At 42.3% G+C, this 26,776-nt stretch overlaps 1 protein-coding gene across 6 annotated transcripts in view; it reads left to right on the top strand.

Moving 5' to 3' along the window:
• Positions 1–26,302, top strand: part of LOC124544737 (AP-5 complex subunit mu-1-like) — a 59,034-nt gene extending 32,732 nt beyond the window's left edge. For 3 of the 6 annotated variants that reach the window (XM_047123390.1, XM_047123395.1, XM_047123396.1), the window contains 6 exons: positions 17,085–17,210; positions 17,280–17,375; positions 18,612–18,881; positions 18,995–19,294; positions 22,799–22,895; positions 25,100–26,302. In XM_047123390.1, the coding sequence (XP_046979346.1) occupies positions 17,085–17,210; positions 17,280–17,375; positions 18,612–18,881; positions 18,995–19,294; positions 22,799–22,895; positions 25,100–25,215 (1,005 nt within the window). In that variant the 3' untranslated portion in view covers positions 25,216–26,302. The remainder of the gene's footprint in view (positions 1–17,084; positions 17,211–17,279; positions 17,376–18,611; positions 18,882–18,994; positions 19,295–22,798; positions 22,896–25,099) is intronic. The other 3 variants (XM_047123391.1, XM_047123392.1, XM_047123393.1) reach the window with 3 other exon arrangements.
• Positions 26,303–26,776: the final 474 nt, after the last annotated feature.

The following is a 26,776-nucleotide window of genomic DNA, read 5'->3' as shown; positions in this document are numbered from 1 at the left end:
ATACAGTAATCAGATTCGGAAGGATGTAGTTTGCAATAGTTATTTGGAGATGTAGAGGTTCGTACAAGATAGAGTTGCATGGAGAGCTACATTAAACCAGTTGTGGGTTTTATAGTTATAGCGACTGACCACACACAGAAAACTCCAACGTACTATGATCAGGCACTTTTATTAAGGTTCGTATAATTACACAAAACACAAGAAAAATAATGCAGAAACTCACAACACGCATGTCGTAACCTCATTCCATGAGACCAAACCAAAGAACAACCAGTCCCCAAAGACTGTTTACTCTGCACTCTGTAGGTGACAGTTACTGGTGGTCGTTGGTTGCCACAGAGGGCCCTCCCTCCTCCCCCCCCCCCCCCCCTCCTCCTCCCGGGAGTGCAGAGCACTGGGGGCAGGACATGGGCATCTTCATGTGTAGTGGTGTTGTAGGATGCTCGCTGGTTGATAGAGGCATATGCAAAGAGTCCATGCATGAGCATCCCGTCAATGCTGAATGTTGCAGCTATGCCAGCCGTATCCAACCCGTTTGGGATGGGGACTGTGCGCAGGATGGTGATATGTGACTTGGAAGTGGACTCGTGCGAAGTGTCCCCTATGTGGAGGACGAAGATGGATCCCTCGTGGAGCTGCAAGGAAAGCTCGTCGTGTGGGCACTCAGAGACATTGATTGAGATGCAAATTTCGTCGACAGTGGGCACGTGGGGCAGTAGGGGAGGTGGTGGGGAAAAATAATGTAGTTCAGTAGAAATGCTGGAACACTGTGGGGCATTGGGTGCCACCTCTTGTGACGGGGTAATATCACACACAACATGTAGTTGAGCCTGAGGTTGTGTATTATCACACGCAGTGCCTGAGTGAAACGAGGGTAGAGTATCATCACACCCAACAACTGAGTTGCCACAGGTGTAGGCTCAGTGCACATATGATCATGGGGCGCAGGGATGTGGGCGGTCTGTGTGAGATCAGAGTCAGCACCTGACAGGGGAACACTCGACTCGAGAGGGTGTGGTACAGATTCCTTGATCATCCAGGCTGGTTTCACACATTGAAAGGACCACTGACGAGAATGTCCATAGTATTGTCCGTGTGAGCCACTACTCAATTCAGGCCACAGTAAGGTGGCTGTAATGCCGGTTTGACTGTGTCATCCCGTAACATAATGAACTTGCAAGAGTCCAGTGCCGAATGCAGAAAGACTTGAGGACAGGTGTGTGGTGATGGAGGGGGCATGTGGATCACAGCTATGTGTGTCCGGACATGCTCAACTAGAGCAGGGAGGTGGGACAGGTCGACAATTGCTTCGTCATTGATGTACTCTGCGAGGAGAACTAGGGTCTCGCCATACAGGAGTTCCACAAGTGAAGCCTAGAGATCTGTCTTGTAAGCTGTGCATATTCCTAACATAACCCAGGGAAGGGCGTCGGACCACTCATCACCGTGGCACATGAAGGCCGCTTTCAGAGTCCTGTGCCACCAATTGACCAGTCTGTTGCTCTGTGGGTGATAAGTCATAGTGTGGAATCTATCCACTCCACAGAGTACGCAGAGTTTGTTAAACAGCAGGGATTCAAACTGCCTTCCCTGGTCAGTGGTGATGGATGTAGGGCAGTTGAATCGGGCTATCCAGGAGGATATGAATGCGTGTGCTACGGAATCTGCTGTGATGCCCTGCAGGGGTACTGCCTCCACCCGACATGTAATGCGATCGATGACAGACAGGGTATACCTGAAACCATCAGACATGCGTAACGGTCCTATGAGGTCCAGATGCACATGTCGGAAGTGGCCTTTCGGAATGTTGAATTTACCTAGACGGGGTTGTGTGTGCCTGCCGACTCTGCTGTGCTGGCACTGTAAATAAGCATGGGCCCAAGTACGACAATCCCTATTCACACTCGGCCACAGAAAGCATTCTGTAACTAGGTGCGTAGTAGCCTTAGCACCAGGATATTAAAGGTTATGTAACGTAGTGAATACTTGGTGATAACAGCGCAGGGGGAGCAATAGGCCAGACAGTGCCAGTGGACGTATTGCACCACAGTGGCCTGACCAAGCCCGGTAGGTTGCAGGAAACAATCTGGAGGGAAGTATCTGGGTCCTGTCAGAGGTTGTGCAATTCAGTGTCCTGTTAGCGGGCCAATTCATCGAAATTAATGGGGGACGAAATTGCAGTGATATGTGATAGGTAGTCGGCCACCACATTTTCTGAACCTTGGATGTAACTGATGTCTGTTGTGTATTGAGAAATTAAGTCCATCTACTGAAACCTATTTGGTGGAAGGTCAGCAGCAGGGTTATGGATAGCCTCCGTGAGGGGGCGATAGTCTGTGAAAATTATGTCTGTGCAGAAATATGTTACAGCATCATAAACCGCAAGCAATTCTCTGTCAAATGCTGACAATTTGAGTTGAGCCTTAGAGAAACAGAGTGGCTGCGTCGTGTCACCGCCGTGCTGTTGGAGGACTGCACCAATTGCAAAATCGCTTGCAGCCACTGCAGTAGAGAGACAGGCATCTGGCAAAGTGTGGGTGAGAGTGACACCACACACTAATGCTGACTTAAGGTCTTCAAAAGCTCTCACCATGTTGTCAGACCACTGTACTCGAAACAAAGGGGCTTGAATTGCTGCCACCATTGGCAGGTTACGACAGTAGAAGTCGATAGTTCCTAAAAACTGGCATAATTCATGGAATGACACTGGGAGAGGTAGATTGCGAATGCAGTCAACCCACTCCTGAGGGGGGGCTTATGCCTTCCAAGGAGATGGTGTACCGCAGAAAAGTGACAGCGGTGCAGCGGAGTTGTGACTTGTCATTATTGATCTCAACTCCGTAACGAGTCAATAAGTCCTGTATCGTGACCAGGTGGAGTTTGTGTTCTCTGTCATAAGAGGAAAAAATGAGTATGACGTCGAGGTATGCATAACAGTATGTGCAGTTAAACAGAAGTGAGTCTAAAATGTTGCCAAGTTTGGGCAACGTTTTTGAGACCATAAGGCATGTAACAAAATTCGTAGAGGCCAAAAGGTGTGATTATTGCTGTCTTTGCTTTGTCACTCTGTTCCATGGGTATCTGTAAATATGCCTTGCGGCAGTCCAAGATACTGAAGATGCATGCTCCGCTAAGTACTTGCACGAAGTCTTGTATATGTGGTATCGGATAATTGTCTAATACGGTCTGCACAGAGGCACACTGTGCCACCCTTTTTGGGAACTAAACATATGGGCGAAGACCAGGTACTGTCCAATGGACGGACAATACCTGCCTGCAGAAGTTCCTCTACTGCAGCCTTAGCGAGGTGTAGTTTATGTGGCGTCAGTCGGCGGACTGTGGCCTATCTGTTGTGAGAATTTTGTGTGTTGTGCCATTCATGATAGCATTCAGCTGGGCTGGTGAACTCACTAGGGGGCTGTCGCAAATGGGAATCGGTAGCATGTGAGAGTCACTAACCTGATGTGCCGGGGAAGCTGTCCGCATCGGCGGCGACAAATTTCCACGAGGTGCGTCTCCGGTGTCAGGGGGCGGTGGTGTCAAAGTCCCACGCAGTGCATTGCCAGTGGTGGAGGGCAGCATTGACAGCCGTTGTACGAGGCATCGTGCCTTGGTGAGGTCTTTCGTAGCCGACGATATGGCATGGTTCAGTTCGGCGTTGTAAGTGCAGAGATCGGCAACTGCAGAGCGCTTGGACTGAAGCTGTGTGCCAGTGAAGAGCACTCAATGAGGGCCGTGTCGAAATCATCGGGAAGCTGTGGGGGAGGTGGGGGAGGGGGGGGGGCAAGGAGGCGACTGAACACACGATATGAGCGGACGAGGCGTGATGCAATAATGCGGCTGACTGGAGGTCTGGAGACAGTCCGAAATGAAAAGGAAATTGATGCCTAATACTGGGTCTTCCACGTTAGCCACGTAGAAAGACCAAGTGAACTGTTTACCAGGTATGAGTTCAATAGATAACTTGGCCAAACCGTTGACACGGAGTGGTGATTTATTTGCTGCTCGAAGGAACAGTTTGGCTGGTGTCGTGTCCTTTATGGTAAATGCGGGCTGTATGACACTAATGTGTGCTCCAGTATCGACGAGAAAATACTGGCATGAACCTCAATCCCAGGCGTGCAGACGTCCTCGTGAGGTGGGAGATCTGACAGAATGCAACGTCTGTAGGCACCCTTGCATGTATCCACGAGCCGTGGCTCCTACTGTGGCCCGCATGGAACGTTTGGAAAAGCACAGGGCGGGCAGCAGTTGCAAGCAGCATCTCTGTAAGTGGATTGGAATTAGCATATGCATTAGTCAGCTATACTTGTCCCACCAGCCAAAGCAACAGGCGAGGGGAAGGCGGGGTGGGCAGGCACTTGCCCAGTTGGGGTGGGGAGAGGCTGGTGCTGGCCCACTCACAATTCCCAGTCTTGGCCACTAGATGGCTGCTGTTCCGTGTGATGTCCGTGATACGCACGTGCCCCGCCTCTACCACCCGACAGTGGAAGTATATTCACAGGATTACCAACCTCAGCGGTATTAGGCACTGTGCTGCATGGAGGGAGGTGGTGGTGCCGAATAATGGCGTATGTCTGGTCTGCCAGCTGTAGTTTATGCTCGAGTGATGCTGCGGTATGTGGGAGCAAACGTAATTGTAGTTCTTGCAGCAGCTTCACCAACCACAATGGCAAGAGCGCTAGGGTCGGCAAGATCTCGGTACTGAACTGCGCACGCAAGAGTTCCCACAGCTGTGAGGAGATCCTAAAGTCTGGCCATAAATAACATTGTGAATAGTATCGGCTGGCAGACGAGAACGGCGTTCGATGAGTAATGCTTGGGCAGAGGTATATTTGTTGCTCTTGGGTGGGTTCAGCAACAAGTCACTTACGAGATCAGGGTGGTCATGCAGGTGATTCACTAAACACACTAAAGGAGTGCTGTAATCCGCAGTACCATGTATGGCCAACGTGATGTCCACCAAGATTAACCACGTCACTGGGTTGTCTGGTTGTAATGGCGGCAGCTGCTGAAGATGACCAGGGACCAGCACTTGCAGGGTGTAGGACAGGCACAAATTGTACAGGGAATCTGCATGGTGTTCACTGATGCGAACTGTGCCTCAGTGGTGGGCAATGTGTTGCATTGAACGTCTGTTAGCTGTGCAGGTGGGACATGATATCCAGTCCTTATAGGCAGGATATCTGTACAGCCACACAATGAGCATGGCGCAGAAGGATCAACGGCCCATGCAGACGAAATCTTGAGCAGAGGTGCGAAATCGTGATTGAGCACTGAGTGATAGGGCGGAACCACGTCAGGTGCATCACCCGAGATGTGCATGGGGCGGCAGGATGGGTAGGTGTATACATGGCCCGGCGCAGTTGACGTGAGTGTCCCTTCGACTAGCACAGAGGAGGACACATTAAACGGCGGACCGCTCTGAGGAGGGGGCAGGGATGCGAGTGGACCCCGAAACTGGACAGTTGCGTGGTCCACGTTATGTGGTAGAAACTTGGGCGAGGGGTTTCCGTGATCTTGTGCTGGAGGAGCATTCTGTTGAGCGTAGAATGCCATAGAAGGTGTCTGCACCGATCTGTACAGTGCCCGGTGTGGTGTGCCAGCGGAGGTTAGGGTCGTCTGGCTGCTCGAAGCAAACACCGGAGATACGAACATTCCTAGTGTATTAGTAGCTCACGGAGTAAAGTGCTGTGCTTCACAGTTGAATGTCCGTTCTGTGGTCGCAGCGTCCTGGACTGCCGGAAAAACTGGGGGTTGCGACATTTTTTATTGGCGCGAAACCGGTGGTACATGGCAAGCGAATGCAATGTTTTTTCACAACTCAGGGTCACCACTCAGGGTTTTCTGGCTACAGCAACTGACCGCACACAGGAAAACTCCAACTTACTACGATCAGGCACTTCTATTAAGGTTCATGTAATTACACAAAACACAAGAAAAACAATATGGAAACTCCCAACATGCACATCATAACCTCAGTCCATTAGACCGAACCAAAGAGCATCCAGTCCCAAAGACTGTTTACTCTGCACTTCGTAGGTGGCAGTTACTGGCGGTCGATGGTTGCCACACAGTCTATGGACTGAAGACCACAACGACAACATGATGTTCTTCTTCCCCAGCTTTGAAAACAAAACACATCTGAATACAAGCTTCATTTTCTGCAATAAGATCACTATTTGAACTGAAAAGAACAAATTATTAAAATTTGGATATAGTTTAAGCTTGGAAACGCTGTGGCCATCTTCATTGCATTAACAGTTCCACTGTACTGTAATGTATTCACATATCTTGACAATCTCCTGACAAATGAGTTCCAAAAGAAATCCGTTGGAATTCGATTACTTGATAAATAGTTGAATTGACAGCCTTGAGAATTGTACTAAGTACCTGGGTGTAAAAATTACGAACAACTGCAGTTGGAAAGACCACATAGAATAGATAATATTGTGGGGAAGGCGAGCCAAAGGTTGCGTTTCAGTGGAAGGACACTTAGAAGCCGCAACAAGTCCACTAAAGAGACAGCTTACACTACACTCGTTCGTCCTCTGTTAGAATATTGCTGCACGGTGTGGGATCCTTACCAGGTGGGATTGGCGGAGGACATCGAAAGGGTGCAAAAAAGGGCAGCTCGTTTTGTATTATCACGTAATAGGGGAGAGAGTGTGGCAGATATGATACGCGAGTTGGGATGGAAGTCATTAAAGCAAAGACGTTTTTCGTCACTGCAAGATCTACGAGGGCCGTTCAGAAAGTAACCTCCGGTTGATTTAAAAAAATACACCAAGTTAAATAAAAATATTTTAATATATACATCTTACAACTACATCTTTGCACTATTTTTCTACATAGTCTCCATAGCGATTGAGGCACTTATCGTATCTCTTCACAAGCTTTGAAATTCCTTCTGCATAAAAATCACCCGCTTGTGCCTGGAGCCAGCCTGTGACCGCATCTTTGAGCTCTTCGTCGTCATCAAACCGCTGTGACCCGAGCCATTTCTTCAAATGCATGGAGAGGTGATAATCACTTGGCGCCAGGTCTGGGCTGTAAGGTGGATGGTTGATAACGTCCCACTTGAAGGACTCAAGAAGGGCCGTTGTTCTGCGAGCAGAGTGAGGACGGGCGTTATCGTGCAAAAAAAACGATACCGGAAGTCAGCATACCACGGCGTTTGTTCTGTATAGCCCGTCGTAACTTTTTTATTGTTTCACAGTACACGTCTTGATTAATGGTCGTACCACGTTCCATGAATTCAACCAACAACACCCCTTTGGCATCCCAAAACACCGTTGCCATCAGTTTTCTGGCAGAAAAATCTTGCGAGGCTTTTCTTGGTTTGGTAGGCGAATTTGAATGTGCCCACATCTTTGATTGTTCTTTTGTCTCAGGGTTCACGTACTTAATCCAGGTTTCGTGACCGGTCACGATTCTGTTTAACAATGGTTCTCCTTCGTCCTCATAACGTGACAGAAAGTCTAATGCAGAGGCCATTCTTTGAGTTTTGTGGTGGTCGGTAAGAATTTTGGGCACCCATCGTGCACAGAACTTACGGTAACCCAATCTTGCTGTCACTATCTCGTACAAGAGAGTCTTAGAAATCTGTGGAAAACCAGTAGACAACTCCGACATTGAGAAACGTCAATTTTCACGAACTTTTGCATCAACTGTCTGAACGAGTTCGTCAGTCACCAATGATGGTCTACCACTCCTCTCTTCATCATGAACGTTTTCTCGTCCACTTTTAAATAAACGTACCCATTCACGGACAACTCCTTCACTCATAACTCTTGGTCCGTACACGGCACAAAGCTCACGATGAATAGCTGCTGCAGAATATCCTTTGGCTGTAAAAAACCTTATGACAGCACGCACTTCACATTTGGCGGGGTTTTCTATTGCAGCACACATTTCAAACTGCCACAAAAACTAAACTAGCGCAGGTACGACGTTCACTCGACCACGGCTTGATGCCGACTGACCTGTTGAGTGCGTGAATGCACAGATGGCGTCGCTACTCCCCCAACAACCCGCATTGTGACCAATCGGAGGTTACTTTCTGAACCGCCCTCGTATCTACGAAATTTCAGTCACCAACTTTCTCTTCCGAATGCGAAAATATTTTGTTGAGCCCAAGCTACATAGGTAGGAATGATCATCAAAATAAAATAAGAGAAATCAAAGCTCGAACAGAAAGGTTTAGGTGTTCGTTTTTCCCGCGCGCTGTTCGGGAGTGGAATGGTAGGGAGATAGTATGATTGTGGTTCGATGAACCCTCTGCCAAGCACTTAAATGTGAATTGCAGAGTAATCATGTAGATGTAGATGAATGATCAGGAAAGTGAGTGTTATATTCAAATGTCTATGTCTTTTATATTAAACTTTCTAAAATGTTCCACACTCAAGAGAATCACCTTCTTTCTGGGTCTATGTACCAAAAGTGAATCTAATCTAATCTAATCTAATCCAATTGGAGAAACAGAATGTAAAGCTTGGTTGCCAAAGTTTCAATGATAATATCCAGTGTAGTTTACTTAAGTTGGGACCCACATGTGATGAAAATTATGAAGGAACTGCTGATTTTATAATCATAATTAGCACCTGCTGACAGATAGTTGTGTTAAGGCCCCTTTTAAAGAACTAAGGCTTAGGGAGGTAATGCAGAAAGCACTTCCAAAACACCGTGAAGATGGAAGGTGTGCGTTTCTTGAGAAGCTTCTTAATTGGCTGGATAAATGGAAGTCCATGAATTTGTATGTAGATACGATCACTAAAGAAACACATTTTGCACTTAAGCATAGCACATGTGCATTAACCGAACTGAGGACCTACCTTGTATCAGAACTAAAAATGTCATATGTACTACTTGGAAAATTTCAGAACTAACACACTGGAAGCAAAGTTTGGATTGTATCAATGATTGTTTGCATCCCACTATCATGTAACTAAAAGGCAGATATTTGAAGCAGAAAAAGAGCTGAGACTGTCTTCTTTGCTAGAGCTTTCTTTAGTAATTGGTTCAACTAAGAAAGTTATGATTAGTTCTTTTCCCAGTTGCGACAAAACAATGTCATAACACAGTCAATGACAGCTTTGTACCAAATATTTAGAATCAAATATTTGTCAGTCAGACTGACCCCAGAATTATCAGTCCGTTCACTAACTGTAGGCTATTACTGCTGCAGTGTCCTTAAAAAAATTACAGTGCACCTAATGTGCTCAATTCCTTACAGTGGATGGATAACTGGCATGTGGTGCAGAGCACAAACTTATTAAAAATTATGCTACTGTTTGTTGTGTATTCTTTATGCTGGATGCAAAAGCTTTTATCAGATGACTGTTGCGAGTCCTTCCTTAGACTTCAAAACCAGTGACGAGTAGCAATTAAATTAATCCTTGATTTCATATCGAGCGATGATGATTTTTAATAGAAATCTGTGACAAACATTCACTAGCAGAAATGTGGAAGTCTGTCATTTGTACCAGTGTTAATATACTGCTTAACAACTACAGTAAAATGGAAAATGACAAGGTGCAAAGATCTTCAGATAAAGGAAAACAGTTGCAAGATATTTTAAACACTGAAACTAAAAAGAGATGTCCATAATTTTATATGCTTCATGTCAATTTGTCAATAATGGCAACTGCTAAGGTTATGCCACCAGTTAATCATGTTTACACTTTCCTTTTATCAGATCTAAGGTTCCATAAATTACTGTACACAAGCTTCTCAATATATTTATTCCTTAATGAAATTTATTGCAAGTAATATGTTTCTATTTCCAGCCAATAGCTCAGTACATAGTATCAGTACTAGGAATGAGAACAATCTATATAAAGACCTAAAGTCATTTACCTTGGTCCAAAAAGGGGCCCAATATTCAGGAACAAACATTTTTAATAAATTGCCGGCAACCATTAAAAAACCTGGTTTCAGATAAAGCACAGTTTAAACAGAGTTTCAAGTACTTTTTGATAGGCAGCACCTTCTATTCTGTAGTTGAATATCTTAACAGGGACTGTTAGACCAGCTTAAGTAAAAATGTCTGTTAGATTTCAGTTTTGATAGCACTTAGTCACAACAGTCAAGATTAGGGTATTTTGTGTGTCATAAATTTATTGAATGTGCATAACTATGTTTCTGAAAGTGTATTAATTCTGTAAATATTAGCAGTTCCAGTTTACTGTAATGTATTCACGTATTTTGACAATCTCCTGACCGATTATCAGGGTAGTGAGTATTATATTCAAATTTTTCATGTTTTTATTTTATACTTTCTGACTTGTTCCACACCCAGGTCTGTGGAAAGAAAACTGAATCTAATATAATCAACAAGGCATATACTGTACATGGTACTGCATTACTGTCACTCTATGATTCTGTGTGTGTGTGTGCTAGAGAGATGAGTGAGCTAGCTGGTGCCTGTATTGAATGTTAGGTTTGTATGCTTTACTGAAGGATTTTTACTGTAGAATCATCTCTCATAAAAATGTTCATAATCTAATGCATTTTAAAGTGAGGCAGAAACTGGCATTGCTTAAATACTTAAAAGTTACATATCACTATTTGGAATATGATATGTTGAAGTAATGTTTGTGTATCAAAGTGCATCCCCATTGCAAATGTCTCTTATGTGTAGCAAATGGCAACCTGTATGTAAATATACAAATGTAAGTATGTATATAAACATAATAAGTTTCTTTATTTCTGAATAGGTAAAATATTTATGGCTAAAAGGCCTCTAGACCTACACAAAGTATCAGTTTCTGTACAAATTTAAATGTGTGATCTGTGATGCAAAATACTTAAACATGTGTAAGGAAAAAAAGGGAAATATAGATAAGTACCATGTGACTTATCCCATTTTATGATGTATTATCTGTAAAGGAAGTTTCATTTGATTAATAAACAGTACAATACAGCTCAGTGATGTTATTCATTGGTTCTTATAAGAACTACATACTCCTCCTTTAATGAAATAAACCATAAATAAGGAGTTAGCTATTTTGTGTAACTGTCTTATATGTGCTTTTTAACAAGATGAGATCAAACAAGGAAAAAAATTGTAATGATGTCAGAACAAGTGGTATAGCCCCATTTCGCTCTGCTACACAGGTTGTGTTCTTGCCTGTTTTTGTGTGCTTTTGTCATCAAAAATAACCAGAAAACGAATGAAATTAATGACAGTAGGATGAGATGGAGGGATAAAAACAGTGCATAATGAAGACAAACTGGAAAGTGTGCAAGATTTTAAGTACGTAGGAAACAGAATAGACAGTAGTAGAAGGTGCACAACACACATTAAATCAAGAAAAGCAATAACAGTATTGTCACTCTGCAAGAGTAGTAATATTTTCTGAAATGGTAGTGAAACATTATTATGAGAAATGTGGAAGAAATGTTTTGTATGGGGTGACTTGCTGAAACTCAGACCAGGAGGATGGGAGGCAGGAAGTGGTTGGAGCCTCTTGAAATGTGGCCATGGCAGAGCATGTAAAAATATTCCTGTAGCATTTAAAGATGTTGCAGTCAGAAGTACATTAACAATTACAAATAAAGAAATCATAAACAACCAGTTAAATAAACAATGTAAGAAATCAAAGACAGATGTACAGGTTTTCCAAACACTCAGTTGTTTTAAAGCGAACTCGATGTTGCTCTTACGGGGTCCCAATGACAGCATTAAGGGGCAGTCCCGAAAGATATGTAGCACTGTCCGCTGCAGTCTCAGCGCAGAGAGTCTCACCGTCCCCAGCCATAGAGAGTTACAGCTGTCTCCCTGCTCCACGTCTTCTTCCATTCAGTTTGTGCCAGATGATGCAGTCAAGAGTTTGAGAGCTGGGTTTCCAACTCACAGGAAGCCTTGCTGGGATGAAGGTGACCACTCTGATTTCCAGGAATGCACAGGATTGAAAGCCCTTGCTAACAAGCTCCTGGTGGTTCTCCGGGTCAGTTGAGGAGATTGCTGTCAGATAGCAGAATCCTGAGCAATGATATCATCTGTGGACAGAAACTGATTTTTCTGTATTATTCACCTACATCTGTACTCCGCGAGCCACTTTAAGATGTGTGACAGAGGGCACTTTGTCCACGAATGTCATTTCTCCTTTTGCTGTTTCAGTCATGGATGGTTTGCAGGAAGAAAGATTGGTCGTAAGCCTCCATGTGAGTTTGTATCTCTCTGCTTTTACCTTTGTGGTCTTATCACAAAATACCCATTGGAGGAAGCAATATATTGCTTTAATCTTCTAAGAATGTGCATTCTCAGAACTTTAACAGTAAACCACACTGTGATGGAGTTGGATCAGCACTTTTTAAATAAACCTGTGATGAATCAAGGTGCTTTTATTTGAATTATCTCTATTCCCTCTACCAGTTCTGCCTGCTTCAGATCCCAGACTGACAAGCAGTGTTCAAATATTGGTGGGATGAGGATTTTGTAAGCTACCTCCTTTGTGGGTGGCCTAAATTTCATGAGAAAATTGTGCATAACTGATAGAGAGCTTGCTGTCGTCTTATGTGAGGAGCGATATTGCTTAACACCAGGAATCACTGAACAGGTATATGCAGAAGTGTGCCAGATACAGTGTGCACGACCTGTCAAAGTTGGAGAATCCACTAGGTGGGTGTGGGAACTGTTGAGTGTAAAGCTAACAGTACTTAGCTGATGAATAAACTGAAATGAAAAAAAATAAAATGGATAGACAGAGTGGCAAACAAAGGTGTGCTGAGAAGCACGATAGAATAAAAGCAGTTATTGGATATAATCAAATGCGGGTAAAGAAATTGGATTGAGCATGTAGAATTTTAAAAATTATTTTGGTAGGGTATGTGGAAGGGGTGAGAAGACAGGGTTGTAATTGGGCCCAGTCCTGAATGATCTAGTTACTGGATCCAACTACACTAATATGAAGAAGAAAGTTATCAGCTGCAAATGAGGAGGCAAGAACCGACTGCTCCCAGACGGGAAAAAAACAAAAAGAAAAAGAAAAGGAGTATAATGATCACCTGTACTTGACTTGTGGCTCTAGAACTACTGGCCATTGCTCTTAATGTTGTATGGCTAGAGTTGTCTATAATAATTATTGTTTACCATTTGTTTCGTATCTTATGACATTTTTGGGAACTGAGAATGGAGTTTCAAGGCAATGAAGAATAACTGGACTAATTGGGGAAATATCAAAAGATATGCAAAAAATTGTACAATTAGAGATGTGATGGAAAACTAGCTCAGAACTCTATGTCAGGAGTGACACAGAGAGTAGATGACAGGAAATGGAGCTCGAAACGCTTCTCCTCTGTAGTGTGCTGCACTTTTCTAGACCTTTACAATATATTTTAGCTCTGAGGACCACGAGTTAGGGAAGATAGTGTGTCCAAACAGACTCAGTTGGTATGTGTATTAAGAGTGAATAGTAAAATAAAGTGGTCCTCAACTTGAAGACGGGGTTGAACACTGCGGTGCTGTACGAAATACAGTCATATTGGTGTTGGTATGTCCTCTTGCCTTCCTCCGTCTTTTGAATTAATTTACCCACCTTCTTGTGTGTGTGTGGGGGGGGGGGGGGGGGGGGGCTACAGTCTAACATGGACTCTCCACCATGATGGCAACTTGGCTTTATTCATATTAACAAATCATTTCCAGATGTGAAGGGAGATATAAGTGACAGAAAAAATCCAACAGCAACAAGAGGCAGTTGAAGGAATAGGAAAAAACAGTGTGTGTCAATCAGCAAGCAATTATGGCGCACTGTGGTGGTTTTATTCATTACAACATGGCCCAGAGACATTTTGACAACTTTCCATGGGGAAGACTTATCGGGGAAACTGGATGAAGTACGAAGTGCGACACATGTCACCCAGTAGTTTGGTATTGCTCACCGCATTTTTTCACGTTTGTTGAAAGCATTCTGCACCATAGGGACCACTATCCATAGGAGAGGTGGTGGCCGGCCGTGGTCAGCTAACCACTACATTGTGTAACAGGCAAGAAGGGACCCCATGTCGAAACAGCCATTGCTACCACATTTAACAGTATTCCTAGGTACCCAATCTCACACTCCACAGTGGCATGATGACTGTACGGGGGTGGTGTTTTTTCCTAACAACCAGTATCCTTGTATTCCACTGACACCTGTGCGTCGACAGCAATGGTGCCAAGAGCATAGGGGCTGGACCAGTGAAGAGTGGAGATGTGTGATCTTCTGCATGAAAGCGGATTCAGTCCGAGTAATGATTTTGGATGTACCCTCACATGGCATAAGGTGAGAACACATAATGATTCAAGGAACACCATCAAACATACTCATTTTGATGGTCCAGGAGTTACGGCGTGGACAGGCATAAAACTGCAAGGGCATACTGATCCCCAAATCTTTGTATGCAGTACGCTCACCAGTCTACATTGTTGTGACACTGTACTCCTACCTGTGTGCATCTTTTCAGGGGTTCATTCAGTACTGACTTCATTTTTATGGGCGACTAAGTGTGACTGCATCAAACAGCGCAGGTGGAAGAGCTCTTGGAATGAGAGGACATTAAACAAATGGACCACCCTGCCTACCTGTTCCCCTTACACAAATCCTAGTGAGAACATGTGGGACACAATGGGGAGACTTGCTGCAACTCATCCATATGCACCGATGACCATCCAGCAGTTGTCAGTCGCTGGTACAGGAATGGTGTGCCCTATCATACGAACTCCTTACCAACCTTGTCACCAGTATGGGACCACGTTGTCAACCATGTACTGCTGTCTGTGGTGATCACACATACTATTAAGAACCATGTCCTACCTTCTGTGATGCCCATCAGAGCATCGTAAATCACAATGACTACAGTGTAATTACTGTCTTTGAATAAGTGTCATTTTCATTTGCATCACTACATATTCTTTTCAGTTACCTTCTGTATTATACTGTCGCAATTCTTTCTTTGTATGGTCCATGTTTTATTGAGCTATGTTACTTGGCACATCATGCAAAAGTTACTTTTTTCCTTGATTTTTCACATCAGCCTACTAACGTGAGGTATTAGGCTACAACACTACTAATCATGATACAAACTTCTGAGTAAGGCAACTTCTGTGAAAAGTAAGTAATTCGCTATTTGGTGCTAATAGAATTATTTCGGAGCAACAAATGTGAGCTGTAATACTGTCTTGTAGTGTGGTAACGTCACTTCACCACGAGAACTACGTGACTGTCACTGCACCCTTGTGATTTGCTGAAAAATCGTTTTTGAACAGCTGTCAGGTAGAATGAGTTAAATTAGTTATTTGAGTTACTTTCACTGTAGTGTGAAATGAATCAATAAAGTTTTTCATTTCAGGTGCCATAGCCACAACTTTATTCCATTCTCCACCCCGGGTCTTATAAAATGACTGCCAATTTAGGCTGTTAGCCATTTTCAAGTACATCCTACATTTGTAATGTTATGTCTACAAATGTACATCTGTCATAGTAAACAGTCAACAATGTCCTGTACTCACCAACACTTTAAATAACATTTCTACTTTAGTGACCTGTGTATATGAACTTTAAAGTGTGGGAGTCAGTTTACAATTGTAATACATTTTCTCAGTGAATGGCAGAATGCTAACAATTCTTTATGCAATTGTCCTTTGCCTTCATCTTAAACTATCTTTGATTTATGTGAAAACTCTCTCTCATTTTTTATAACTGAAAACTTCACTCATTGTTGGCCAAAAGCTCATGTCAGTGACAGTCTTTTTGTTGAGCCCATCTGTGGCTCAGCATCTCCACTATAAGGTGGGTAGCAACTGTCCTTTTCGTAATATTGTTTCATTACTTCCTGTGGCACATTAAAGCCTGAGTGATGGGTAGTGCATGTCATTTCTCATCCTAAAAGTATATTTATGAATGACACTGGTGTGTTTGAATCAAAACTGATTGTAAACAAACTTTATAAGGGAAAAATGTATTGTGAGGCTGCCAGCATGCACAACTTTTTAAAGATGGAAAATCAGAGTTTAGCATCCCATTGACAACAAGATGCAGAGCATAAGTGCAGACTGTAGAATGATGGGAAAGGAAATTGGCCATTCCCTCTTCAAAGGAGACATCCTGGCATTTGCTTAAGCAATCTAGGGAAATCACGGAAAACCTCAAACTGGATGGCCAGCCAGACATTTGAACCGTCATCCTCACAAATGTGAATTCGGAGTGCTAACCACTCCACCACCTTGCTTAGTACTGTTTAAAAGAACCACCAACAAGAGGTTTTAGTGGTGAAACCACACACTATTGTCATTACACATTTCTGTGCAACAAACACTATCTTTCTGATTGGGATTATCAAAGTCCTTGGCATTAATATAATGGTGACAATAGATAAAAATTTTGGTGGAAATGTAGTGAGACAGGTGCAGTGTGACCAAATTAACAACTCATAATTCTTTTATTAATAATTATTTTATTTAATAAATTAGATTATGCTTGAAGATTATGAAAAAATATTCTGGATCCTTCATTTAACGTAGTAAACTGTAGGATTCAAAGTTTAACCACTTGATATACTGATTAAATCAAAATTTAACCCAGTTGATAGAATCACAGTAATCACCTCATTGTTTCATCATTCCAGTTCTGATAACTTGTTGTTACATATGTTGGTTCTCTATGTATGCAGTCCATAATGTCTCTTCTGTGCCTGAATTAATATCCTGAATTCCTACTAGTCACCGAGCGAGGTGGCGCAGTGGCTAGCACACTGGACTCGCATTTGGGAGGACGACGGTTCAATCCCGCGTCCGGCCATCCTGATTTAGGTTTTCCGTGATTTCCCTAAATCGCCTCAGGCAAATGCCGGGATGGTTCCTTTGAAAGGGCACGGTCGACTTCCTTCTCCATCCTTCCCTAATCCGATGAGACCGATGATCTCACTGTCTGGTCTCCTTCCCCAAACAACCCAACCCAACTCCTACTGGTCCCTTTACCATTATATCTTGTATTTAATTTGTCTTGTCAATTTTTAAGGATGATCTATTCATTACTACAGTAATACTTGTAATTTTTGCTAAAGCTGTTAATGTTTTACTAAACGTTTATATATTTTACTAGGGTTCACTTGCACTAGCAGAAATCAACAAATATATTTCTGTTTCACTTCCATTCGGACGTCCTGTGTGTTGTGATCCAGTCATTGCCTCCCAGCTTACAATTCCAGCATCAAAAAGCAAAATAAAGGTATACATTACTAAGATTGTATTATAAAATATGAAATTATATAGGAAAATGCACCAAGAATTATTCTAGGCTGCTTCCTTTCAGCAACCTCTGTGGAATCCAGTTCCACACAAAGGAAAATCCCAGGTGGTCTTCCATGTTAGAGAAGAAGTTCGCTCCATGCAGGTAATAATGGCATTTCATTAAATATGATCCACTGGAGTAGACTGTCTACAGCATTCCAAAACTCAGAGGAATAAAACTATAAGTTGTTCTTCCATATGCCGCATGACAAGACAGGTAGAATTTTGCCATAAACACTGTGTGAAAATGAACCCATCAGTTATTATTAAATAAATGAAGACACACCAAAGCCTGATACTGACTCAGGATATGGACAGTGACACAAAGCTTTTGTAACCAGAAGTCCTTTCTTTTTTCAGCAGAGAGAAAAGAGTTGTATGAAATGGCTCTTGTCAGGAACTGAATGGAGTCATACAGGTCTACAAATACAGGGAGAAACAGTAGGACAGGGTGAGAGGGAAATCATCAGTAGACTACTGACAGATGAGACCTGAAATGCGTAAAGCTATGAGTGACAGAAAGAACAGGCAACACATGAGGTGAGGAAAGAAAAATGTACAGATGAAACAAAGATGGGCATCAATAAAGAAGAAGAAGAAGAAAATGGTGGAGAAGAAGCCATCAGGGAAAGAAAGGAAACCAAAGAAGCTACAAACATGAACTGAAGAATCATAATTCACCACTTTGTGGTAAAAATTACAACTATGATATTCAAACAAAATCAACAACTGTTACAGTGTATTTCAAACAGTTTATGTACTGTTTGTACACACTCTTGTTGTTATGTAGCTGAGTTGTGAGGACCATATATCCTCACACATCATATTATTCACTATTTTTTTTAGCATTTTCTAAACTGATTCTTTAATTTGTCTCTGTGTTAGGTATCAATTGTCTGCTAGATAAGCTGTATCTTGCAGTAAAAATAATCTGTGCCTGCTGACAATGGTTTACAAATTACTGTTGTTATCATGTTGTACAGATGCTGAACATAATATTTGAATTGACCCCAGTTAGTCATCAGCATTCTTGAGATGCAGACGTGTGTAGGCATTTGTGCTTTGATATACCCATGATAAAATTGCACCCATTTTGAGATTACGTTCAGTTTAATCATTAGTGCAGCATTTCCAGTACAAGTGAAGTTTCAGTGTGAAGAAAATCAGTGTGTGTTGGCATACAGAACTTTTCTGAATCTAAGCGTAGCTCAAACAAATTTTTGGAGAATGGGCAATTTGAATAATAAATAATACATTTTGGTATCCTTCACTAATTACAGTCCATTTTGTTATATCTAGTAACATAAACAAAAATAATGGTATCTTTTTATTTGGCCAGCAGTTTGGACAGTCAGAAGTGAAGGATTCAACAGATGTTTATGGAGTAGTTACTTGCAAAGCTGAAGTGGAAGGCGTAGCACCAGAAGTATCCATTATCATGCAGCAGCCCCCAGGACAGACGCTGTCGATAAGTTCAACGACGGGGAGTGTCGAAACTAAAGGCACAGTGACTCGCATCCGCTTCAGGCCGTCAGACAAACAGCCGCTGTGCTGCTATATCGTGCACAGCATCTGCGAGCCTCCCATTAAAGGAGATCTTGCTGTTAAGGTAGTGTGTTTAAATTCCTGTGTGTGATGTCTGTTGCACTCTCTCAGATTACTGTTGTCCTTATTGTGTTTAGGTGGCAGACCTTGTCTGAATTGCATGCAGTATTGTTTCAGGTTAATGAAAATGTGGCAGCAGTGAGCCTGAAACTGCAGCTAAGCAGTGACATGAGAAACGTTTTCCAACAACTTCAGGCAGTTATACCTTTCCCTGGTTTAGCCATCTTGAGAGTGAAACCAAACGCATCACAGGGGAGCATTACTATCCGAGCAAAGAATGAAATTCTGTGGAATATAGGTTCAAAATTTCCTTCTAAGCCTCCGGAAGTCAGTTTGGACTGCACAGTGCGGCTTCAGAAGGCAACTGACCAGCCGTCACAGCCCGATTTGGCTTCCAGCACTACTATGTGTGCAATGGTAAGTGTGTGTTAGGTCGTGCATTGGTGAATCCTTCCAAATATTTTTGTACCTGAGTTTCAGTTATAGTCCATATGATTCTATGGAACAGCAAATTGTAGGACCACTTAAAAAAAAAAAAAATTGCCTTCCAGTCATATCATGGGTAACCTTGTGTTGTATGCTGAGACACCTTTCAAAGCAGTCATATAATACACGAGTGCTACTACAACTTATGCACAGTGTTTGAAGTGAGCATGACTACCACCCGGCTGGCCACCTGAATGAATGGCCGAGAGCAGGATTGACCATTCAGTGCCAGAACATGCTAGTCGAACTGTGTCACTTGATCCCCCCCCCCCCCTTTCCTGTGCTGAGACACAAGCATCTCCTGACTTACATAGATTTTGAGATTTTGGTTGTCCTTGCAGTATGTCTTTCAATCCTTTAATCCTCCTTAACTTCATTCAGTCTACTTCCATAGCCTCCTCTCTGCACTCTTCCTCAATTCCACCTCCCCCTCCTGATTTACTCTTTCATGTCATCACGTGCTTCCAACAACTCGCCTTGCATGCATCCACAGCAAGCTCACCAGCACCACATTCACCTGCTGCGCCTCTCCCTGCTAGCCATCAGCCAACCTGCCCCAAACCGCCCTCCCACTCCCCGCTTCCTTTCTCCTCTCACCCAATCCTCCTGACCTGATCCTACACTGCAGTTGAGCTGCAGTGCCAGCATGAGTCATCCGGGATAATGTAGCTATGCAGGTGGATGATAATGCTGATGATCATGATATGTTGGGATGTGTGTGCAGCAGGAAGGTGTTTTGCACCCATACTAAAATGTTGTGAATGGTTGAAACCATCCTCACTCCCAGAGCTCCTGCCTTCCCCCCCTCTCCACCCACCCACCCACCCACTCACCCCCACACACACACACACACACACACACACACACACACACACACACACACACACACACACACACACATATAAAATTATGACACAAATCAGGCACATTGGCAGAGTGAAAATGTAGACAAAAGAGGAAAAAGCAAGGGAAAGACATAAAACAATGCAACAGATAGTTGTGGCTGGCCAGTAGCTGAAAAAAGGATGCACCAGCCACTCTATAAGAAACTAAAATCTTCAGCCAAAAATCTTAGGCTGGAGACCAGACACTTCACAAAATTTTAAAACTTTCAGCACACTCGTGTTGTCGTCTGCTAAATTAAAGGGCAACTCACTACAGAAATTCGCTTCTGCCCTCTGATCACAATATACACTACATTCAGTAAGAATGTGATGTTTAGTGATTTTCTCATCATAGGCATAACTGACTGGGGGATCCCCTCACTGGAGTAGAAAGCCATCTATTATGGCACAGTGGCCTGTTTGGAGGTAGGTCAGTGACACTTCATCCCACCTGAGCCACTGGCCTGAGTCCCACCACAGGTGGATTGTTGGCTTCACCATCTGCATCTTACTGTCCGTCACTGCTACCCACCCACCCTGCCTCCTCTCCCCTCCCCTCCTCTCCCCTCCCCTCCCCTCCCCTCCCCTCCCCTCCCCCACCTCCTCACAATTGCACGGATCTCTGACGCAACAGTGCAATGACAGCTTGCAGATGAATGGCACATTGTGTCACATCATGTTCCTTGCAGGCTTTCTTGGCAGCTCCGTATGTGTTTCATTTCTCCAAATACCTCATGACACAGTAGGCAGCAGAATGGTACCTACCTCCCCCACAGGTGGATGGGCTACAGTTGGCGGTGTATTGGTTGGACCAGCTTGCGTGCTGGGTAGATGTGCTGCGAGGATTGTAGGCCACTAAGTGAATTGGTGCAGAAAAGAAACTGTTTGCCCTGAAGAAGGTTCAACTGAGCAGGTGGATCTGTGCCTTTGTACATGTATTTTGTTAGCTCTGAAGAAGGACTTTAAAAGTTGGCACTCTTTTCAGTCTTATTTATATATCTGTTGTCAGGTCAACTGTATAATGAATTGTTACATTTATTCCTTCCATATTTATATTTCACTGATAATTTTTCAGTACACATCTTAAGTATTTTAGAGCTGAAAGAGGTGGTGGATAATATTTCATTAAATGGAAAAAGTTGGATACTAATGATGTGCTTAACCAGAATAAAACGGGAGGACAGCGGTTCAATCCCATGTCTGGCCATCCTGATTTAGGTTTTCCGTGATTTCCCTAAATCGCTCTTGGCAAATGCTGGGATGGTTCCTTCGAAAGGGCACGGCCGACTTTCTTTCCTAATCCGATGAGACCGATGACCTTGCTGTCTGGTCTCCTTCCCCAAACCAACCCAACCCCAACCCCAGAATAAAACAGATTTTATTCAACCTACTGCTGCAAACAAATGAAACATGTACACAGTGCTCATTCATATCTTTCCCATATACATTCCCATGCAACTCATGTAACTCAGGTTTCTCAAGCCTGCTTCACATTATGAGACTGAATATATCAGGTTGTGTCAAGACATATAGTACTACATCCATCATACAAATTGCATGATTACCACAATGGTAAACTTAAAAGACAATTGAGTTTATATATTGACATATTAAATATGGACCTATGACCTCAGCAGTTTGGTCTCTATTGATTTCACACACATTTGAACATTTAAATATGGCAGTAGAAAACCTTTGATTGTAAATAATGGAAAGAATGAAGATAAACATTTATCATATCAGTGAGGCTTTGAGTGATTGACGAGACTGAAAATGTTGCTCAGCTTTTGGATGTTGTCCTTCTACAGAGATAACTTGTAGAGAACACTCACCTGCATGGTCACATTGTGTAGTGCTGATGTGTACTCAGGTGTCTCCTGTTCAGTATTGTGTGTCATTTGCATCTCACTGTGCGTATGCGATTTTTCATTTGCTTGTACTGTCCAGAGTTAAAGTGTTTCTTACTTGAAAGATCTGCAGCTTAAAACTAATAATGGTGTAGGATAATTGCAATCTGCATGTAGCAATAGCAATTTTTGTAAGTGTTTTAAGGTACAGCTATATAGTTTGCTAATCTCATGAACCTGTAAATGTCATTTATTCCTTTATTTTAAGACTTTTGTGTATCAGTAGGGGAGACTTCATTTTATGCATCTGTTTCTCCATAATCAGAGAAATGTAGAATATACTGCATGTGCATACATACATAGTTGTATCAGAAGGAGAACTCGCTTGAGAAAACTGTAAAATTACTAGGAGACAGAATGGTTGGCAAAATTCCAATACTGCCAGTAGATAAAGTAAAAGCAGGAAAAACTATACCAATGGAATTGTAGTTTCTTCATCGGGGAGGAAAGACAAAAGACTGGCAGTTCCAAAAGCTTTTCCTACTTTTTATGTGTTCATCGGCAGTACCAAAATTTTGGCTCCCAAAGGTAACTAAGAGATTGTTGCTTTCACAACATGCTATTCTTGTGCACAGCTATGTCATAAAAAATAGAGGCTACATTAATAAGTAATCAGTTAACATGTTATCTCATATTGTTTGCAGCTGTACTTTAGAACTTCTGACTTCACATACAGTGGAACGAAGATTGACCCTCAAACCATAATGGTGACAACAGCACCAAAAGTTCGATGCTCCGCATGTAAGTTCACCTATTGATCAATATTTATATATCAACCTAATGTGGTGTACAGATAGATCAGGTTCACTACACAAACAGTCTCAGACTGGCATTCACTCCTCACTGTTCCCCCAACAGCCCGGAGGTCAGACAGATTTCTCATTATACTTTATCCACCGCTGTGCTAGTTACTGCTAGAAAAAATAAACGAATGTACCTGCTGCCACTATATACTAGTCTGGTCTCATCTAGCAACTTCTCCGTGACATTTGCAGTATTTTGAAGTCACAGCTTACAGTGAGACCTGCCTGAGCTTCGGTTCTTCCCACACCCATTAGAGCAGCTTTTTGTATCCCTACTGACCTACTCAACTTATGGCTTCAGAGCTTATTTTCTCTCACTGACAAAAACAGTTAAGCACCAATGAGATTGGGATGCGAAATGAGATGTCACAAGTTGAGAAATTAAGTGTTTTTATTGCAGTGATTAAAAAATCAGGTTACATGAATAATGAAATTTGGCAGCATGAGCACACTGCTGGCTCCTTGTCAGTAGGATGTTGTGCACACTATGGCATGGATGTATCAACTTGTTTGGTTGGCAAGCGGGTATCGCCACCTTGTACATTTGAATCGGAGTGGAGTTGATGTTCGAGCTGATCCTGTACAGGTGCTATCAGGATCAGACTTGTAAACATTGCTGGGCATGGTAGTATGTCATTATCACACAAACACGTGCTCTGTGTGGACATGAATTATCATGATGAAAGATGGTAACAGGATACTGTCTCACTTGAGAATAGAGTTCTTTGAATCACTACCAGAGGTGACCTTAAGTCATACCTGATGGCTCCACACACAGTGATGTTGGGGTAACGTTGATATGTGTCTTCAAATATTGGCAGAATGTGTCCTCTTCCTTCGACGTGTCACCATAATTGCAGATAGTGGTTATGTGTAGCAGAAAACAGTTAAAGATGATGTGTCTTCACCCTAGAGCAATCCTTGCTTTTGGGGTGTGACACCACTCCAGATGTAGCTGTCAGTGAAATGATATTACTGGCAGCCTACTGATGGAATAGTGATCCAGTAGCCCAGTGTCCATTAGTCTCCAGCTGATGGTATGTGATCACACAGGGTGTTGTTACCTGTGCCCAGAGTGGCAAGTGCTGGTATGGAGGTGTTATGATGTGCTTAGTGCAAAGTACGGCAGTCCTCCTTCAGTGTGGCCAGACTCAGGTGACCAGATCCTTCTCAGATTCTCCATGTTCTTTGATATTGCGCAATTTGACCAGCCAACTATGTCCAGACCCACAGTGATGTCCCTTTCAAATTCTGTGAGATTACATTGTCTCACGTGAGCATGTTGCATTCTCCTTGGTCCTTTACAATGCTCAGTAATCATCAAACACATTTAATGCCCATATTATACTCTGTCAGGCCTGATAACAAGTTCACATGGTGGCATCATGAATGCAGTCGTAGATGATGCTGACTCTGTAATCATTCACGTACTTTCTGATGGTATGTACACATGTGGGAGTATGTCTAAATTGGCCCATTCCTTCTAGGTGTTAATTTCTTTTGTCAGTGAGTGTACTAAGCTTGCCTAGTGTGCATCAAGCAACTTCTCCATGATCTTTAATATTTTCTAAAATCAGCCCACATCACCCAGAGTAGCTTTTTGCTGCCTTCTTGACTTTCTCAGCTTACCAGGCTGGAGTTAGTTTTCTTGCTGCTGAGCTCAGGAGTGCCACATGATTCCATGCATCGTTTTGTCACCATCTAGTATGCCCCAGTCACTGGCGGGTCCCATCTTGTCGGAGAGAGCCACATGTGAGAAGACTCATGCTGTACATCAGCTGACTCCCTTGAAATTCAGAACTTTTGTATGGCTGTTTGTTTGTAGTGTGTACACGGTATGTCTGGAATGGAAGTTTACAGATAACATGAATTACTAGTTCTGATTTGTGGCACAGAGAAACAGGTGAATGGATGGACCAAGAGAGCACTCTGTTAGATTTCAAGACATGAGTGTGAAGTCTGCTCATGTTTTTGAGGCATGCTTTACGAACAAAGTGAAGGTAATATTGCCAATGAAGAGTGTGCTTCTGGTTTTATTCTGCTCATTTTTGTGTCATTAATAAAAACCTGTAACTACAGTGAAATGTAGATGTAACATTTCCTTTACAACTATTTTATTCTATGAAATATTTTCCTTTACAGCTTCAGAATTTTTGTCTGGAACGTTTACCATCTGGAACTCTGAGGGGGAAATTCCTGTTATCACCAATCCTCCACTTGAAGAACTACAGTCTTGTTTGTCAGCACCCTGTGAATAATTTGAAATGCTTTACCAGCAGAATCAGCACTAAATATTTTGGACATAAGACAATCAAGAGTCTAAATGTGTTCCTTAATGTTTGAAGTCTTCTGTTCTGTCTAAAACATTGTTTAATTTATCAGTGTGATTGTACTTGTACATGCAAGCACAAATACACAAGAGAGACATTGGTATCGAAAAACAATGATAAACAATAAATTTAGACAAACAAAATTGAATTTGTTAAAACTTATGTGCAAGACCTGAAGAACAAGATGATGTTTTATGGAGAGAGTTAACCATTCACTCAAGCTGGGCAATAGTAATAGTGCTGAACAACGTAACGTGGAACTTTACATGATGCAATGAAAGAAAAAAAAAATACACCACAAATCTAACATGGCCAGGAATGTTGTAAAAATCAGTAGGAAGTAAAATGAATAAATATCAAAGAGCACTATTTTCATACATAGTACATAATGTCAAAGTTAGTTTGTATATGTCTCGTATGGTTAGTCCAGATGACACAAAGGACAAAATAATATGTAAAGGATATGGATGTGGTGGAGAGGGAACTGTAGATTGACGTCACAAGAGAAGGCATGCATAGAATAAAAAGGTGAATAAAAGCATTATTTATCTTTCTTGAAAGAAAAGTGCAGGGGCTGGTGTGGTTGAGCACCAGTAGACAGTATAACTATATAAACTGTTGAACCTAATTAGTTTACAGGAATGTAAGGTAGTATTAAAAGGACATCCTTTTTATGAAGCTCATAGTCTGGTGCATGCGGTCCACTGGCACAGTTAGTTGTGTCGGTGTAGTAAGCCATAGTATGGCACTCAGATTCCATTTGGGTTAGAATTTTGAGATATTTGGGTAGACTTCTTTACGTTCTGTAAAATATGGTATATGTAAAAGTCTTGCATGTGTAATAAAAATTATCATTTAGGATGCTGGCATGCCGACTTTAATTTTTGATTCAGAGTTGAACATAAAGAGACTGTATTTCTATAATACAAAAGGTTTTTATTCAGTCACTTGTATATGTATGTATAATGTTTTGTATTTATTTTTGTACTGAAGAAAATAGACTGTTTTCATAAATGATGTATTTTTGCTTTATTGACTTTTGTTATCTTTGACTGCAAATCTCATTAAATATAATGTGATTTTTACCACACTGGGGAACGAACCGAGGTATGGGTTATGCAGTAACTCATTTTAAATACCTTTCTGTAGTGTTGCAATGCCTTCTCAACAGATTCCACAGCATCTACATTTACATCCACACTCTGCAAACCATCACATGTACATGGCACCAGTTATTAGGATTTCTTCTTATTCCACTCAGTATAGAGCATGGGAAGAATGATCTACATCTACATAGATACTCAGCAAGGCAAGTCAAGGCAGAGGGTACCCTGTACCATTACCAGTCATTTCCTTTCCTGTTGCACTCACAAATAGAACGAGGGAAAAATGACTATCTATAAGCTTCCGTATGAGCCCTAATTTCTCACACCTTATCTTTGTGGTTCTTACTCACAATATATGTTGGCGGCAGTAGAATCATTTGGCA

This window comes from Schistocerca americana, chromosome 8 (genome assembly GCF_021461395.2).
Source record: "Schistocerca americana isolate TAMUIC-IGC-003095 chromosome 8, iqSchAmer2.1, whole genome shotgun sequence".
Taxonomy (NCBI): Eukaryota; Metazoa; Arthropoda; class Insecta; order Orthoptera; family Acrididae; genus Schistocerca; species Schistocerca americana.
Note: the sequence above shows the minus strand (reverse complement) of the source record. Positions and strands in the feature narration are given on the sequence as shown.